This window comes from Plectropomus leopardus, chromosome 14 (genome assembly GCF_026936395.1).
Source record: "Plectropomus leopardus strain MGB_pleo_1.0 chromosome 14, ASM2693639v1, whole genome shotgun sequence".
Taxonomy (NCBI): domain Eukaryota; kingdom Metazoa; phylum Chordata; class Actinopteri; order Perciformes; family Serranidae; genus Plectropomus; species Plectropomus leopardus.
In genome coordinates, this window is record NC_142189.1 from 12,952,754 (window position 1) to 12,972,480 (window position 19,727).

Below are 19,727 nucleotides of genomic sequence, written 5' to 3' on the forward strand. Positions count from 1 at the left end.
ATCCACACACACACATGCGCGCGCGCACACACACAGCCGCAGTCAGACAGACTGGCTCTACGTAGCAACGACAGGCAGGGAAAACAAACTCCTCCAGCCCTTCACAAACCAACAACTGTCGCAGAAGTGAAGTTGACGCGATGTTAAACACGAAATGCTACCGTTTAGTCTGAGGAGACAGCCAACAACAAGGAAGAGGCTGCTGAAAGTGGCTCAACTGTGACAGCAGCTGGAGACATTAGCCGAGGGATTTGTGGACCGCACGTGGAAAGCACCGCTGAAACACATCGGTAAGTAACGCTAACTTCACACTGCGCTTCTGTTTTGGTAAATTTAATGTGCAAATAAAATGGTTGTCCGCTTGGAAAAAGTTTAATTGATTTAGGAGATGTTGTTTTCGCGTTATTGATTAGCGATTGACATTTATACCGCGTCAACATTTCAAACACTTTGGCTCATCAACGGTTTGTGCACGTGCATTATACTATGAAACTTACCGCAGTTTAGTTTCTTTTTTTTTTTTTTTTTTAATTTTAGGAACTATTAAGCGTTGTTTTGTAAATATTTCCAGTTTGGAAGTAAACTTAATGATGACGTGTTCTTGCTTTGCTTTGACAAAATTGGGATAATTGAGGTTAATTTGGTGTACGAGTGTCATTTTTGTGTGTTTGTGGTGTTCACGGAGGTGAGCCGTGCCTCCCTTTTTAGCAGCTGTCTTTGTAAACTGAGGCTATGATGGCGGTGTGTTGAAAGGAGAACTAAAATGCTTTTTTTGGTGTGTGTTAAGGCTTAAATCGACCAATATTTGATAACAACAGGTTTGCCTTCCTCCTACATATAATTTACTTGGAAGTGCAGATATTCCAGTGAAATTCCTCTCAGCTCTGAGTAGTGTATATGGGTGTAGTCCACCTTGAATAGCTGAGCGTTATGATTGCAGGCTGTGCTTCTGTGTCATTACTTTGTTTGCTCATAAAGCAACATGAGACACCTGTTTCATAAGCTTACAATAATCACGTTATCAGACAATCTTCACTTATGGTCAATTTGATGATGGTGGTTTATGGTGATGCCAATGAGTCATATGCACTGAAGTGTTTCAAGGGGAACTAATTCATTCCTGTTATTGTCTAAGACAGATAATACAATATTCTAAAAACTAGTGTGTGTAAAGGCACCTAGGGCATGTTCTGAGTCACCTATATTGGTACATTTTCTCATGTAGACTGAGAACGCTGCAATAGAATATTGGTCATTTACTGTAGGTTTATAACAAACAAACAAACAAACAAACAAACAAAAGACTGTGGGTCTACAAATTCAGGCTCCCATTCATTGTCCACAGAGCAGCTCCAGACTTCATACTTGATGACATCACAAGTTTGAGACTGTGTTTTCTTGCTTTGAGAGAGAGTAGCCTGTGTTCACAAATATTGATTGAACTCTTCTAGGACATGGAAACAACACATTGAAATCCTTTATTGAATAAAATCTAATTTAAAAACATAATAATCCCTGATGCTAGAGAAATTACTGGGTTAATCAAATTTGGTTAAATATTATCATTGGATCATCATTACCGGGTGCTTTCCTCTAGTGGAACATCACTGATAATGTGATTTTGGTGCTGTGATTTGAAGTAAATGTGTGCCGTTCTTGTGTGTGCTAAAGCAGAAGCTGTCCAAGGCGTATACAAACTGAGCAACAGCTTAGGGCCCCCAAAGGACCCCAAACTAGCAAATTGATGTTAGCAGGTGACACCCTTGCATTTCCAAAATGTCAACTCCTCCAAAACATCCTTTTTTTTGGATGACATAGTGGATTTTTGACATTACACTTAAATGCATCCTTTGAACATATTTGAATATCACCCAAATTGTAGAAAAATGGCTTAAATCTTCACAGTGACCAAATATGAAGTCATGTTACTTGTGTGAAAACATGTTTGACTTGTTTTTGTTAGATAAGCAAACCACATTGACATTTTCTTTCACTGATTTTCTTGATTTTTAAATTTTTTTTTAAATACTTGGGCTTGCTCTTTGTCAAATCCAAGACGGAGTAAATAGTTTTGTTTGTGTGTTTGTATATCTGAAGACAAATGACTAAATGGTCTTGCATTGACCGCGTGCCGGTGCTGGAAGGTCTGGTGGAATTCATTATAATTCTGCACTAAGGTGAAGAAAAAGCTCTGGGTTGTTTTTATTTCTGTAAACTAGTCACATTCGTCTTGTGTTGGTAGGGAAATTGTTTGGTGGAGTCATAAACATGTTATGTTTTGAACTTTTTTTTAAATTTATGTACATTGCTTGCTCAGAAGTTATTGTTACTGCTTCACTCACAGTGCTATAATGAAGTATGGAGATGGTTTAGCTGTAAGGTCCAGTTCAGACCAATAATTTGCAACGAGATGAAACTGTTTTAGAAAGTTGCAGAGAAAAGTTGCTACGGTGTGAACTGATCAGTCGGAGCTCGACTCAGGCCGGCTGATGATGTCACCTGCAACTCAGATGGTCAAATCGCCAGTGGCTGGTATTAGATTTAAACACGTCAGCTATTTAACAGCCAGCCAGCTTTTAGTCAAGTCTGCTGGTCAAGTCGGTTATCTCTCTGCAGATGTTGTCTTGCTGCTACAATTTCTGACAATGGCCCTCTGTCCCTGCTGAGTCCAAGTCCGCCTCATTTACATCCCCATGATTGTGGACACGGCTGTCAGTCTCCGTCCTCACGTTGTGCTGGTGCCAGACGGTGGGTCACTGCTGCCACTCGCTGTATGTGCTGCATGTAACACACACATACTCCTTGACTGATTAATCAGCACTGGTTATGAAGATGATTATGGTGTATTTACTATGAATGTGGTACATCTGAGGCTCAGTTTGTTTTGCTTATGTTTTCTCCGTTTCACCACCGGCCAACAAGGGATGCAACTGTACCAGGTATCTCACTATCACTGTCCCCATTCTTATTTTAAGAAGCTACAAATTATATCCAGCTACATCATCAGCCTGAAAAGCTGGAAATCACAACTGAAGCGTAAAGAGTCGACACAGGCAGTAAAAGGGGACGAGAATTCTGTTTAAAATAGGCGGGCAGTGTTAGGCTCATGAAACGGTCTCCATCCTGTTGGCCAGACTAATTACCATGTCTCCACCTCTGTATCTCCATGACAGGTTAGGACCTAGAGGGACATTTGGTTAAGATTAGCTGCAAGGCTCCTCATCCTCCCCATGTGCCTCCCAATAGCATTAACTACCCCACTTACATTAAAATATGGCTTCTTCCTATGCAAGAGTTCAGGGCTTAATTTGCTCTGGCACGCCACAAAGATAAGATTATACCTTTCCTCATACTTCAGTGTCCAATTACAGTCAGCATAATGTAAACTGTCGAGTTGGCTCCCTCTCCGTGTGTCCACCAGCTCAGCCTGCTCTGCTGCCAACAAGGAGAGATATCCTTGAAGGCAGACTCTAAGACATAAAGGGCCTTGTTTCTTTAGTGGCTCATATAATGAAAAGGGGAAGGGAAAAAAACGCTTTCACTGTTTCTGACAAAATGACACTAAGATTTGGACTCCCTGAGGAATGTGAATCACTGCGACTGTGGTTTTCCTCCCCGCACGCTCTCTTTGCTTCAGTCATAAGCAGCACATCAGTTGTGCAAAACATTTAATGGAGAAGTGGTAAATTTAGTCACAATAATATGTGTTTGTTTACCTCTGAAGTTTTGCATAATTTCCTTAAATATATCATCCAAATCTGTTATTCTGGCTGACACAGTGCTGTTGCTTTAAGCTTATCCTTGTGCAAACTCATTCATTCACTCGTGTATTGTGAATGCATCAAGCCATTGCCATTGTCATTGTGGTAATGATCCCTGCAGTTGTGTTCGAGACATCTATCATTAAGTACTCTGTATTTGCTTTTCCATTCACACTCTGCTGTTCAATCCTTTGCAAATGTTTTATTGCCATAAGGTGCTGGGCTATAAAGAATGAGCTCATTTGGGGGCCTGGCATGTCAGTCATTGATTCATGGTTAGTCCGTGCCTCCCTGGCACTGTATAACCTTTGATAGCAACTGAGGAAAATGGATGGGTCCTCACATATCTTTCCTTTTTGAGGGAAAAGAGTGGTTGCATTCAACCTGCTGCGTTGATGGAGAGCTATTCTTTTTTGTGATCAATGGTTTCCATTCTTCGCTAACAGGAAATGCACATCAGCAGGATGTGCAGTATCTATTCTACTGTACATTTACCTTTTGTTCCACAGTGTACAGTGTGCACTGTTTGCCTCAAATATTGTACAAAGAAAAACAAATACAACTCACATTACAGTGAGATGTATTTGTTTATATATTGTATATATTGGATTTTTACCGATATACCATATGCTGATATTTTCTCGCTATCTGGCAGATAGCTATTGCTGATTTGCACATTTTTCCCACCTAATTACAGACAACATCAAGTCTGTCCTGTAGTGGAATTAACATATTATTATGTGATGTATTATTGTGATGGCTCACTGGTGGCCAGTGCAGACAGAAAATACAGTGCTTTTCAAAATGTACATATTCACTGGGCAAAACACAAAAATGCCTTCAACTTTGTTTATGTAGAAAACATGCCATGTTTATTGTGTGTAAACAAAACTTCAAAATTCCTCCCTTTTTAACAGGCTTGGACGATGCTCCCTCTAAGACAGTCTCAGCAATAGCCAAAACCAGGGCAAATTTGACCTATTTCGAATAATTAAAGTCAAATAATGAAAGCAACATCATATTGGCCTGACATATCAGCAGAAATGTTCATTCCAGGCCGAAGACAATATTTTATTTTAAAGCTTTTTTCTGCCAATACCAATGACCCGCAGATATTATCATGCATCCCATCTCTGAATTCAGAGGATTTTGCTTTGTCTTTGCCCAGAGTGCGCTCTGTTCTCAGAGAGTGTGGTTCTCTGAATAACCGGACATTATATATATATATTTCAACAGTGCTCATTGTGAATGGTCCAGCTCCAAAAACTAATAATCATAATGTGGTAGAAAATGCTGATATCATGGCAGGCTATCACACATAAATGAATGTGTGAGAAACCTTGCATAAAAGACACAAATGACCAAGGCAGGATAAAAAATAGACATACAGATAAGATCCTTCCCATGATGAAATTATGCGAAGGATCCTCAGCCAAAAATGGTTTGATCCTCTCCTCCCTCAAGCTCCGTGCTCCCCTCAGCGAGAGCATTTTAGACAAACTGCTATAATGCTCCTTTGAGAGTAAAGTGGACTACAAATTACAGTAGCAGCATCTTAGAATAGCCGATTATGAGTGCAAACATGGGTTTCCCGTTCATTATCTTGAAAATGAGTTTGAAATCTGTGCTGAGCTCAAACTTTTCAGCTGACTGAAACCTAGAAACCTAAAAAATATGTTAACTGGACAAGCTTCTTTCCAGTAATTTCTCATCTCACCAACGTTTTCACACATTGTAAACTGTGATTCAAGCCAGGAGTTACACATGACAAGTCTTTTCATTCGGAGTTTGGTTGTGAGACATCCTGTCTCATTTATGTCTCCAAAACAAGACAAAAAAAAAAAAAAAAAATAAATATATATATATATATATATATATATATATATATATATATATATATAATATTTGGGTGATATTCAACAAAATGAGACTTTTTCACCTGTGTGTGCTAAAATAAGGAGGAGAGAGAAAAGCTCAGAACCTGAGTGTCAAAAAAGAAGACATTGCTGGATGCTGGATTTGGAGAACATGGTTGAGTTGCAGCACTGCTTGTCATTCTGTTGGGAGAGTTTGAGCCTGGTGATGTTTTTGAGTATTGTAGCCTCCACTCCTTCAGCCCTGTGTACTTTAGGTGTTTTCAGATACCGCCTTTACATACTAAAAGTTCTAGTAGATTTCATGAAATTGAGCATATTTAAAGATTTCAGCACTTCTGAGATGCAGGAGAACTGTGTTAATGAGCTTTGTTGACTGGCAGGCACATTGAGTGGGTTCTTATGGAGGGATTTGGTTTTAGATCTCAAAACCTGGACAGCAAAATCAGGCTTGAAGTCTTACCCAGCTCGAATAATCTGTCTTCCCCTTGAGCTTGTTTTTGAGTACGTATTCACAAAAATACAACTGCTGTTCTATTGTGCTCTCAGTACAAGGTTATTTCAGGGAAAAATATAATTTGATGTAATGTTTCACAACCCAATCTCACGGTAGTGCTACCAGAGAAAAAGAGTGCAGGTTGATACCCAAAGTGCAGATTTAGAGTAGTATATGGCAGAACTACTGCAAAAATTATGAGCTCTCTTTCACTGACTCATTCACTGACTTTCATCTCTTATGAAACACCAGAGAGAGCTTTTCCCTCAGCACGAGCTGGAATGTGAAGTTGTACAACATAATAATTCTTGGTGTTATTGGCTCTTATGATCCAATATGATACTTATAAGTGACCTGTGACTGAAATGTTTTTACTGCGCATATCAAGGCTGAGTTTCATCTGTTATTTGTGGCCAGATTCTGCGCTAACTTGGATTAGATTTCAATACATCACATGGTACTGTTGACACCAGAAAAACAGCGGGACTGACAGTGTGATCTCTGTCATTTTATGAGAGGTAACATTCGCCATCTGTTCTTGTGGCGACGATGGATACTGCTCATTCAAAGTGACACTGTCGTGTGAGATCACTCTCTAAAGATGTAATCTGTGAAGATGTGCACACGATGGGAGGTTTTTCTGTGAAATCAAGGCCTTGTACAGCGAGCCATGAATCGACATGAAAGATGTGCATGAGAGGCTGCAGATGAGGCAAAGTGTTTTATTTCTTTCAAGCGTCTTTGAGAGTGCACTGTGTGGAATGAAAGAAAGTACTTTGTCTTTGAAAGTTGCCAAAGTCAGTTAAATGTGAGTGGGAGGAGTAGATACAGGGGATGAATTGCTTCTAGAGGAGGATTATATTATCTGTTTGAGTTGGTTATCTTGCCAGATATTATGTTCCAAAAACCTCTTTTGTACATCATACTCATTCAGGTTCAGTCTGCAGTCAACGGTTTTTCTGCTGTTGGTAGATGGACTGTAATTCCTCGTCTTGTTGCTATTGTACCAGGAAGCAAAAAAAGGTTGTTGACACACCAGTGCACCTGTGTTTGCTGAGTGTGCAGAATTTAAGCATACCATTGCCGCTGTCTGTTAAACATGGCACATGGGACTCCAGAATATGTTAAGCATGTTTTTTTTAGAAGATTATTGATTATTTTTTACAATTTTCCTTAAATCGTTTGAAAAATAGTCAATTCTCAAAAGCAAACTAACCTTTTTTTATTGACTAATTTCTTAACATCAGTCCAAGATGCAGCTGTTCATGTTTGAGCTGGGCTTTGCAATGCAGGCCATGTACAGAAAAGGGATTTTGGAGCTTTGCTGTAGTTGAAGCTGTCAGAATCTTAAATGGCAAATCTTAGATATACAAAGTTAAGGAGATTTTCTAATTCCCGTTCAGTGGTGGTTTGTGGGTAAAGATATGGCTCAAAAATGTGTTTTCCCATGTTTATCATTCTTTTTGATGCATGCGCACACATATATCTTGGAATGCCGAACTCCTGGCCTTATCCTATGACAAAAACCAAAACTTGGCTGTTGTCATAGGACTCAAATGTTTGGCTTTGTTCATGTTTTTTCTTTTGATTTTGATTGGATTGCAGCACATTTACATTCTGCTATAAAGGCCAGCAACATGAGGAGGTGCTGAGCATGTATTCTGCACACTGAGCACTCCTCATTTGCTGTTTGTTTCTCGTCACACAGAGTTGAAAAATATTCAACTTTAGGTGCTGCAGCCAGTTTTTGGTGTCACTTTTTATACTGCTGTTCCAGTTTTTCTCTCAGAATTAGTATCTATATGTGACAATATATGTATATACGTATATATGTGTGTGTGTGCGTGTGTATATATGATTGATTCTAAATACTTCTCATGCCAGCTGCCAGAATTTTAATTACAAGAGCAATAGAGTAAATATACTTCTTCCCTAGATGGATTTTTTAGCCTGTGCCAAGTGAAAGTTTGACTTAGAGTGTTTGTGCCTCCTCAAAGGAAATTAAAAACACACCTTCAGTTCAGTGTAATGAGGCCTGAGCCATCCACCTGCCTTTTTGGCCCCTTCCCTTTGCTGCTGCAGCTTCTGCTACAGTGGCAGGCTCCAAGGGGCCTGTGAGCACAAGCTGGAGAGCAGGACTGTGTTGATGCTTAAAGAAATGCCTGTGCCGCTAACTCAAAGACCCCACTCCAGTGAGTTCCTTGGAGAGCCGGGAGCACTGACTGAACAGATTTCACATTAACACACCGTGCAAGAGGGGGCAAGGGAACAGTGCTCCTTTTGACTGCTTGGCAATACACAGCCACAGTTAATAAAGTGTTTTCACCTCGAAATGGAACGATGAACAGCCGCAAAATATATGTACGTCGTTTACACTGCCACAGCAGCTCCTCAAGTCCTGCACTTAGAGCATTGCATAAGACTGCTCAAAGTCAAACCATAAGCTATGTATTGTAGCTGGCTACATTTCACTGCCTGGAGGCTCCTGTCTGCCTCCTCCTTGTCCTCCTTCTTGTTTTCTTCCTTGCATCCCCCATCCCCTTATCCCCTCCTTGCCGTCATGCTTCAGCAGGCCACCTGAGGGGGGGATACGCGCTCCCCTTTGCCTGGTTACAGCTTGCAGGGAGATGTGGGCAGCCTTCCTTCTTCACTAGAAGAGCTAGGAAAAGAGGGAGAAATGTTACGGATTAGGGCTTCTAGCGAGAGGAACTCCGCTGGGCTGATTTGTTCTAGGGAGCAACAAGATGAGGGGCTTTTCAACAATTAACCTTGGTTTACGGTTTTTGTTTTTGTCTTTGTGTCATTCAGTAACTGAAAAGGAAAGGAGGTATTAAAGGATCGAAACTAAGGGGAATGGTTGAGCTCATATAGGGCATTTACTGTTCATATGTAAATGAGTATGAATACAGATGTGTAAAGTATATGCAAATGTAGGATGTTTTATGCATGATATCTCAAAATTGTGCAGCAGTTTTGCCTCTCAATAAGATAATCTAATATCTTAATCAGAAAAAAAGTCTCAGTTGTCTTCAAATTGAAGACAATTGCGAAGTCTGACGCATGCAAGTTTAAACTGTCATCTTTTTTGGATGCTGGAAAGATTCAGAGCTGACCTCAGAAAATGTTGTTTTCCGAGAACATGATGTCCAAGCCTTTTTATTGCTGTACTGTTTGTGCACTTCGAGGTCGGACTAGCACAGCACAGGTCTTGCCATCTTTATCAGAGTTCAGTATGACATACGCCCACAGCTCAAAGCACAGTTTTGCAGTTTTTATATGATGCCCGGTTCACTTAAAGGGGTCTTATTGAAAGAATTTTCCTGGATTTGAAAGAAGTTTGTGTTACAAAACAACTCTGTGCTTGTTTTCAAGGGTGTCACATTTTTAAAGGCAAACTTTAGGTCAAATTCCCAGCTCAATAGTTTTTATGTTGGACATCCTTTCAATTCCGAAGGCTAATTTATTAACCTCTCTAATTACTCTCCCCAAAATCTTGGCCCAAGTTTTTGTTTACTGTGAAGTCTTGCAGCACCGAAAGAGCAGAGAGGAAGGGAGATGGATAGGAAGAGAGGATATTTAATTATACCGTAAACTGCCTAAAACAGAAGCAAGTGCACAAAATGAAGTTTGTAAATGTAGAACTAATGCAGTTAGCTTTTCATGTTTATCTGACGTTTTGTAGGAGATGTTCCTTCAATATTTTGTTCAACATAATGCAGTATTATACAGTGTCCTTGTGAAACCGATTATGTACATTTTTTATGGTGTCAGAGAAGTGATAATTGAAGTCTTTTTGTTAACACATTACCTTTGCCTGCAATGCAATTCAGTATGAAACCATTGTGACATGCTTTCTGATTAGAGATTTAAACTGAACTATTTACATGGATGTTAAAGTGATCTGATAAGATGTGTGCTAACATGCCGAATCAGAATATAACTTTTTAGACTCGTGTTAAGTGGTTTTGCCAACTGTGAGGCGTCTAATCTTAAATGTAACAGAAGAAGGTTTTTACAACTTCACTGAGAAAATTAAATTCTTTCAATACATAAAGTATAAAAGAAGAAGAAGTGGTTCTGCCTTACAATATAATTCAGTAGTAAGTAACATAAGTGTATCACAGGTTATTTTCTATGGCTACAAATGACAGTTTCCCTTAACACCTCACATGACTATCGGTAGATGTTAAAATTTACCGTTGTTCCCCAGACGTCTCATATGCAGATTACTGTTACTGTTAACGACCATAAGCTGTATAAAATAATGGACGTAGTTACTGTGATGTCTCCCATTGGTTTGTTGACTTCTGTTTTCAGGGCCTCGAGTTTGACTTTTCAGGCATCGCCATGTTGGTTTTTAGGAGCCAGAAATGACCATATTTGGGCGAGAAGCTGGCACTGTGGAGGAGCGAGTGATGGATCTGACTAATAAGCTGAGAACGCTATCGGCAGACAGTCCGTCACTCAAAGCAGCCTGCCTTTAATTGTGCGCAACTTAAAGCCTTAATAAAATGTAAACTAGTGAGTATATACATGTAACCCTGTACAGAAATAACATGTAGCTATAGAGACCAACATTTTTTTGTTGCAGGCTGTAGACATGTTTATTTCTGCTGTAAAGTTGGGCATTTGAACATGTGGGTCTATGGAGATTTGCTATCTTCTGAAGCCAGCTGACTTCAAGTGACCATTTGATGAACGCAGTTTTAGGCACTTTGTTTTAATTTTTTAGTCCCAGAGGTTGCCGCTTAAACAATTGTTTTTTATGCGCTAATTTTCTCCTATTGAACAGATTTCATAAATGTTTACACCAGCCCTCTTAACCCGATTGAGAATTCCTTCTGAATGGGGCTCATCGGACCAGTCTCTTCTGATTGTGGAGGTGACATGAGGCATTTTTTATTAGTGGAATATTAGGGTCCATGTAGGTAAACGCACCTACACACAACAAAAAAAATAACAGCAATAGCTTCATGGAAGTAATACTTACTACTGGGCTAGATTGCATTATATTCTAGACTTTGTTGTGTCCAAAGTTTTAATGTTCCAGCGCTGTTGAAGTGTTCCTTCTGGCCTTGGACCTTGTACCCCTGCTGGTTTTGCTTTCATTAGAATCAGTGAGTGAAACTTTGACTGCACTTGCTTCTCCTCGGCTGCTGAGCTTTCGTTTTAGAGCTTGCTGCTCCGTTAAACAACGTAGTGTTTGTTTTCTGTTATTTATTAGCAAGCCAGTTTGATGAGGGCATTTTTTTGCACTTTGGCTTGCTTTGCCGTGCAGTAGAGTAATTCATCGACTGGTTTGGACTGACAGATAGATCGGTTCCTCCGGGTGGCCTGTGCGGTACCAGGATGTGAGTCCTTGTGTGTCTCAGGTGAATATGTGTGGCTGAGAAAATGATTAAGCTCTATAGGCCTCATGAGAGCTTTTGGACCTAATTAACCTACTTCTTAATGACTATATCCTGCATTTAAGCACAGTTAGGCCAACAAAACAGTTTTCCCTGACACCATCAGGCACACTGCTGTGTCTCTGGCACTGTATTCACATTCACCAAGAAATACATTCCCTGGTAGACATTTGCTCGTAATAATAGAAACATGATTGCTGTTCTGTATCTGTGAGACTTACCAGGACTTATAACAGCTTCAGCTCGAGTTATTTCTTCTCTGTGAGTGGTGGTGCTTCCAAGAAGAACATTGGCAAAGCATTTAAAGAGATGGAGCGTGGAGACTACAACACGAAGAGACGCAACCGCTCTCTGTTTTGGAACCCTTTAACTCCCTCTGTCATTACTCTAACGTGCTTTACACAGTGAGCAGTGGAGAGTGTATAAATTTAGATTGGTTGTGTGTGTACTTTTGGAGGCCGAGGGGAGTGATTCGCCCGAGGCTGAGGATGTGAGCACACGCAGAAGACATAAGCTTTAAAAGTTTTAACTGTTTTTCAGCAGAATGACTTCTCCTGTTCACTCATGTCACTTGAGCCTCACTGCGATTATCTTTATTCAAGGGTTGATGAAGAAACAAGAAAAAAAAAACCATTTTATTTTTCAGACTTTCTGCAATGTTTCAAAATGCTGTATAGTTTTATCATCAGGCCTTTAACTGCTCACTATTCAGAGGCACAAACTGTGACAACTGGTCGCAAGTACACATGCTTTGGGCCTTATTTTAAATATGCAAGTGCAAAGTGTTAGGCCTTGGCCGCACAGACTGTGTGGGCGTCTCCGAGCACCCCTGCTGTTTTGCTTCATGTTTGTGCAGCAGCACAAAGTACAAAAGGGCTCGCCGTATTGGAAAATAGATCAGAGGGTGTGGTGATGGCCAGTCGCATGACTGATCTCACTGCTCAGTAACAGCTCTGCCAATCACAGTGACAATGATAGAAATTATATATAAAAAAAAAAAGTTTGGTGAAACAGTTTATATGATGTTTTCCGCAATTAGTGCCATTCCAGGTATTAGTCTACTGCATTACAAGTTGTAGCTTAAACAGTAGTTCTCAGACTGGAGCTGGCTCTCCTGGGGGGCAAAGAGCCACTGCAGGTGGGGCGTGGATAAACGAGGGGACAGTTTGGAGTGAATCAAAGCTGAATGAATGTGATTTATGCAGGGAATATAAACAAAAATGAGTTTGTTGATGCTATCATGCTTACCTTTATTTCACTGAAATTCAACATAGATCTTTTTTATTAGTTGATTATCTATTTATTGTCGATGATTGACACTTTGAACTGTGAAGCATTTCAAGACTGAAAATGAAATAAAATTTTTTAATGTTGGATGAACGGCTGTGACTCACAGAATTAATAAACTTCAGTTATCTGATGTCTCCCTCATAAACATCACGGTCTGATGTGCACATTTTAAATCGGAGGCTGTAGATTTCGCCACTGCTGTAGTTCTCTCTGTTCATGCAGATTATTTTGCTTTTTATTTGCTCTTGTTTTCGGTTTCTTTAGACTTCTGTCTCCACACCAATCCAACATTAGTGAACAAAACTTTTTTGGGCAGCTCACACCATTGAAATATTATGTATACACAGCCAGTGTTAAAATACATCAAGAGTTGGTGTCCCTTCTATTTTTGCTAATCCACAGAACAAGATGTCAACAGTATTTATAGGGACTATTTCATGGGATGAAAGAGTTGTATATCCCAAAACATGAACAAATGGAACCCACACTATCTGGATGTTCAGGTACCAGTAGAGGCATTTCATAATGTCAGAGATTTTTGGAAAGTGAGAAACTGAGACTTTTGTGTACTATGTGTACTTCTGTGTCATCATTTCTGGAAATATAATTTGCTCTTCTCTTCTTTTTCAGCAAGAGAGGATCTCGTCCTCTCCCCTTTAACTGTTTGCCAGCTGTTTCACTCCTGCCCACTTCAGAGATGAGTGCCAAGTCAGCCATCAACAAGGAGGTCTTCATACCCCACGATGAGAAGATGCTTGCTGCTGTGCAGGTGAAGCGGAGGACCAAGAAGAAGATCCCCTTCCTGGCCACTGGTGGTCAGGGAGACTACATGACCTTCATCTGTGTCTCAGGTCAGAGGAAAAAGAAAATCTCTTCTCTTCTCTTCTCTTCTCTTCTTCTCTCTTCTCTTTTCTCTTCTCTTCTCTTCTCTTCTCTTCTCTTCTCTTCTCTTCTCTTCTCTTCTCTTCTCTTCTCTTCTCTTCTCTTCTCTTCTCTTCTCTTCTCTTCTCTTCTCTTCTCTTCTCTTCTCTTCTCTTCTCTTCTCTTCTCTTCTCTTCTCTTCTCTTCTCTTCTCTTCTCTTCTCTTCTCTTCTCTTCTCTTCTCTTCTCTTCTCTTCTCTTCTCTTCTCTTCTCTTCTCTTCTCTTCTCTTCTCTTCTCTTCTCTTCTCTTCTCTTCTCTTCTCTTCTCTTCTCTTCTCTTCTCTTCTCTTCTCTTCTCTTCTCTTCTCTTCTCTTTTCTTCTCTTCTCTTTTCTTTTCTTCTCTTCTCTTCTCTTCTCTTCTCTTCTCTTCTCTTCTCTTCTCTTCTCTTCTCTTCTCTTCTCTTCTCTTCTCTTCTCTTCTCTTCTCTTCAAAAGGCCTTTTTTTTATCTATATGTGAGTGTTGATTGTGCTGTTGCAACCCAAAGTCACATTGTAGCATGTCTCCCTCAATTCTCCTGCTAATGTTCACACTGATGAGCATGTTTGCGTTTCCTCTGCCAGTAGAATGACATGCTAAATCAATTTACTGCTGGGCTTTAGGTCAATCCTATTTAAATAGATTAGATTCACCCCAAAAGGGAATAATTGTTTCAGCAGAAATTGAGGTTTTAATTATTTTGCTTTTTTCTCATTTGAATGTTAGCTGAGATATTGCTTGTTAATTGAATTAGCTACGGATATTATTCACAAGGAGAATGGCTGGAGCATATTAATTTCAGTGCCAGCAGAACTGCTTAAGAAGATCAATGATATTTCTTAATCCCACCATTTAAATGTGTATTTAACTCTGCTTTGGCAGCAGCAGATCTCATCACTAAAAGTTCAAAGTTGCTTAACGTTTACTTGGATGAATTCAGAGTACATCAGTACAGCACAAAGGCCAGTACAGACTCTCTGTCGAGATTCAAATTCAAGGTTGTCTTCCAGTAGTCTAGTTTCTGTGTTTACACTCGTAGGCATAAACGCATAAAAGCTATTTGACACAATTACACACAGGTTTCTGAAAGTGGACATTGTTTTCTGAGGGGTTTATGATGAGTCATTTCTCCTTTGATGTAGAAATGAGTGTTGCTTGATATTCACTTGTTGTTCTGCTCGTCTCATCACGTCCCGGGCGGCAGCCTTCACCTCTGTGTCCCGGTTGAGCTTTGCTGCTGCAAAATCTATTAAAGTCACTGGATATCCTAACTACTCAGGCTGCATGGCTTAATTGAATTGAATTGGATTTTTTTGAATAATAATTAAAACAGAATTCATGACATATGGAGCTATACAATCCGGGGGTGTAGTTACGTTTGTGGTCATATTTTTGACAAGTTATAAATATTCACAAAAAGCGGTAGCTGTCATCAACCCGGTATATTAGCTTTATTCAGAATTGCACAAAAGAATTCAGATTGTGTCAGTGGGACTGCTCATTCTCTAACACTGCAAAGCTGTGGAAATGCTGGGCAGTTTATTGTCTCTATGTATGTGTGTGTGTCAGTGTAACCTGAAGAGAGAGAAAGAAAGATTGAGCCAGGGTCAGTCTTAAATCCTCTGTGAAGCGTCAAAGGGTAGCCAATTTAAACTGTTTTAAAATTGCTATCAGTGGAGGATTTATACCTCAGATCTCTGTGTTGTCTGATCTGAGCAAGATAAGTTTGCTACAATTCAACTGTGCTGAAAGGATGAAGAGGCCCTAACGATGGATTGTGTGACTAAAGGGACTGTGGGCTGCTGCATTCTCACTTTCTTTTTATATAACCCAGCTGAATAGGTATGTTTTCTGCTTTGGTCTGTGGGTAATGTAAGTGGGAGTCAAGGTCCTTCTTACATAGGACTGAGAAAACTAACTTCCATTCATTCACTGTTATCTTTGCTTAGAATGAGCAGAGACATTGGGCTGTTTTATCCTTTTGTTCATTCAGTGCAACATTTTGTATCTGTTATCCTTTGAATTATAATACGTTGAATATGTGAATGGAATGCAGTTTATGGCCACTGATGGCATCACCACAATCGCGCCTGTTTGTCTTGCATTAGACTGTTGAAAGTTTTGCAGTCTGCTCTACACTAACAGTCTCCTGACTAAGCTGCTGTTTTGTATCACATGTGGGAGCACAGTAGTCAAGGCAGGCACTGTTATGTGGTTCACATAGTCATGTGGCATTTCTTCAAGCCAGCCAGGCATTGTTCTGAGTAGTGTGTGTGTGTGTGTGTGTGTGTGTCTCTGTGCGTGTACTGTATAGTCAAACCACGAGTGTGAAACCAGGCTGCACCTCCCAGCGCATCAGAGAAACAAGGCTGGTGTGTGTGTGTAACTATGTGAAAGCACTGTGTGTTTGTATATAAGGGTGGGGGAAGGGGGTCGCTGACAGTCTCATGGCTACAGTAGCAGATAGTTGAGGGATGAGGGCCATACAGTGGCAGTTATGTAATCTGTGGTATGTCACGATTCAAGGAATGCTATAGCATTAGGAGCTGTACTGTAGAGACACCCGCGGGCGCTCAACTCTCAAGCAGGGTGCCAGGATGAAACACCAGGCCATCACTGCTGCTTCAACTTCATATGCTGTAATATTACCCTAAGATCTGACAGAGTACAAGAAAAACAGCATGTTTTTTTTTTTAACTCATATGACTTCTACAGGAAATAAAGAAAATTATTTGCAGTTTTTATCTTTTGCTAATAAATCACAACTTTCAGAGGCATGTAATATGGATGTTATGCAATTGACCTTGTAACCGCAGCAGTCGGTTAGAGACGTCTTTTTTAGTATGGGTGAGTCTGAATCTTTGAATTGGCTTAACACATGGCTTTTTGTCTTAGGTAGAGCACTACATCTATCAGTGGAACAACAAGGCTTGGATAGCTGCCACTTGAAGAGAAGAGCTTCTTGTTTCACTATAACTAAAGCAACAGGAAAACAAGACTGGTTTGGCTCACGTTGCTAGCTGTTGTTTGGCTTCAGGGTTAAATCTTGGAAATCAGTTGTATGTCAGCACAGTGGAGCAATAATATTCTGAAATTCCCTGTAGCAATGAACTGATTTCTATTAGAGGAAGCTTTTGTCCACAACGCCTAAAAAGGTAGCATCCAATATTGCATAAACATGCAGTGTGCATGATTAAGATGATACTCATGTCCTAACTTGTTAAGCGTGGTTTGGACTAACAGGTGCATTTTGTCTACTTTGGTTTGCAGTTTGCCAACACAGTCTGGAGGGTTTTAGACAGGATCTGGGTCTTGAGCTGTGTCTCAAATCAGATAGGTCTATATCTTTATTCATACTTGCTATTGTGATTTTGAGTGCATAAGTGCATACAGAGAAGTATGGCTGTGCACTATGCGTAGCCAACCTGGATGGCGCACTCATGACTAAAGTTAAGTGTAGAACATTGGACACTTCTCACTCTCAATGTTTGACATGGCCTACGTAGTGCAAAGGGGTGGTGTCACAAACATATTTCAGTCTGGTAAAATGTCTGCCAACTACCGCGGTGAACACCAAAGCACTTTACAAATATACATCTGTATAAATGAACTATGAGTATACTGTTGTCTGATGGGAATCATCAGTTTGTGTACTGGGATGATCCTGTAGTATTTTGGTACAGCAAACCTGAACACAAACGCAAATGTTGGCTTGCTAGCTAGCTAACAGTGGGTCATTTTATCATCAGGCACTGATGTTACGTGATTTGTGGTGTAAGTTATCTGTTACAATCTGGGGGTGTAGTTGCATCTGGTCTTAGTGCATGTGAAATTATCATCTTCATTGTAGAATATGTTAGTATTAGATTTGTGCACAGATGCCTGATGCCTAGTTGTAAGTTTCATTAACTCAGTAGATCAACTGGTAATAGAGCCAGCCAGCGCCAGACATAGACATAGACATTCATAATATTTTCTAAAAGCTCACTCATTTTTAATAACATAAATAAGTAAATGCAGAACAAGACAAGTGAGTAAACAATAAAGCAAGCATATATTTTGGTGAGTGACAGTCATGGTTAAATGTTAGTGATGAAGCTCTGCCGATTGCAATTTGCAGAGGTGAAGAAAAAAGGTAAAATCTTGTGACGGTCATTACTAGTAAGTATGCAATGGCCATATTTGATTTGAGACAACACAACCTTGTCAAAATGTGTGCACTACACAAGTAAGAACATAGTGCACACAGTTTAAGTATGGGAGTATCCAATTTGGGACACAGCTTTAGTCTGTTTGAAATTGAAATTTGGTGTAGTTAACGGTGAAAACACAATCTAAACCATTTATGTGATATTTACAATATGAATTCAAAGCGGAACATAACTGATTTTCATGATCACTTTGCAGATCATGGTAACCTTTTTTTTAAACATCATTTTGCAGTATGCAGTCAGGATGTGTAATTTTCTTTCTATTTTTATAGCTGTCATCATCAAACATTGTAAGATTTATAAGCTCAGCATGACCACCGGAGGAGAAAAAGCCCTCAAGCACAGTTACTGAAAGGTCATGACTTGTTTGTCATACGCCAGTGTGAACACAAAGCAGACGAGAGCTACAAAGCAGCATGCACTTTAATTATTATTGAATCATTTATTTTATTTTTTGTGGTATCAAATTGACTTAGTCATATATACCTTATTGTACTAAAAGTGATACAAAACTAAACTCTGCTGTCCTTCTCGGCTTCTCTTCACCTCTGTGACCGGTAGGTGCTCCTAGCCTGTGCTGTGATGAGATTTCTATGATGTCTTTGATCTTATACACAAACACGTTCACATAGTGTTGCTCAACTGCACACAGAAACGTATGTTCGGGCTTTCACAACAACATCAGGGGTCTTGATGACATAGGAGTGTGCTGGAGCGAAGCCAGAAGCTCAACACGGACCAAGTTGGTTAGTGAGCTTTCTCTTTGATCACTGGGCTTCACGCGGTGCCTTTATGGCTGGACCTCAGGGCTGAAACACAGGACCGCCCACAGAATGTTTGGCAGGAGAGATGTGAGGCCAGTTGAGCTAGATAAGACACTGTGAAAGTTCACTGGAGTAGCCGATTAGTCTACATGGTTTTCATTTCATTTTTTTTGATCTGAGAGGAAAACATATTTTCTGTCGTTCCCATCCTGTTTGTCCTTCAAGCAATCCTCATGATTTTCACAACCCTTTTTGCCCTTGTTTACATCTCTGTGTTTATATGTATTACTGTTACATGTTGCCAGCTTTGGGGCCTTTAGTTTTGAACACAAGGAGCCATCTGTTGGGTTTCTAAATCATTTTAGGAATTTCCATCCTTTTGATTTTGACTATTGAACTTTGCTTGATTGATGTAAGCCATGGCCTTACTCCCAGTTATGTTTCAGTAACACTTTCTTTGTAAGTTTGGCTTCATTGAATGAGCTTACGTGTGCACTGGTATCCCAGCTTTGAGCCATATCCTGAGGCGTGCACTACAAAGTAAATTCAGCATACTCAAGATATGTTTTGGTTATCTGGCCTCACTAACCCTAACACTGGTCATCTTTATGCGGTATCATAAATCTGGTTATCAAATAGCTTAGTCAACTCTGGCTTTTCTTATTCAGCCATGACTGTGCTCATGCGAGAGAGTTTTTAATTTCAAGTAACATCGTCAGAACAATAAATGAAGTACTTCATATGATGTGAGATGATAAATGATAGCCTGTAACCTTTCAACAGAATAGAAGGATTGTAAGAGCCACTTCATATATATTTAGAAAAAGTGTTTGTGTTGGTATATGGCACAATATACGTGTTCTGATGTTATTTAAGTTTACAAAACAGCCTCTGTGTATTTCAAATAGTATATAGTGGTAGACTACGCTAAGGTTATATTTATATTTATGTTAATTATTATTTAATTTTCTGTAAGATACAGTTAAAAGTTATTTGCTACAGGTATAGTGTCATAAGGCTGT

General features: G+C 39.8%; 1 protein-coding gene across 3 annotated transcripts in view; it reads left to right on the plus strand.

Moving 5' to 3' along the window:
• Positions 1 to 19,727, plus strand: part of stxbp6 (syntaxin binding protein 6 (amisyn)) — an 83,553-nt gene continuing 63,826 nt past the window's right edge. The window contains exons 1-3 of one of the 3 annotated variants that reach the window (XM_088087465.1): positions 1 to 290; positions 2,617 to 2,748; positions 13,460 to 13,680. In XM_088087465.1, coding sequence (XP_087943591.1) covers positions 13,527 to 13,680 — 154 coding nt within the window. In that variant the 5' untranslated portion in view covers positions 1 to 290; positions 2,617 to 2,748; positions 13,460 to 13,526. The remainder of the gene's footprint in view (positions 291 to 2,616; positions 2,749 to 13,459; positions 13,681 to 19,727) is intronic. The other 2 variants (XM_042500463.2, XM_042500465.2) reach the window with 2 other exon arrangements.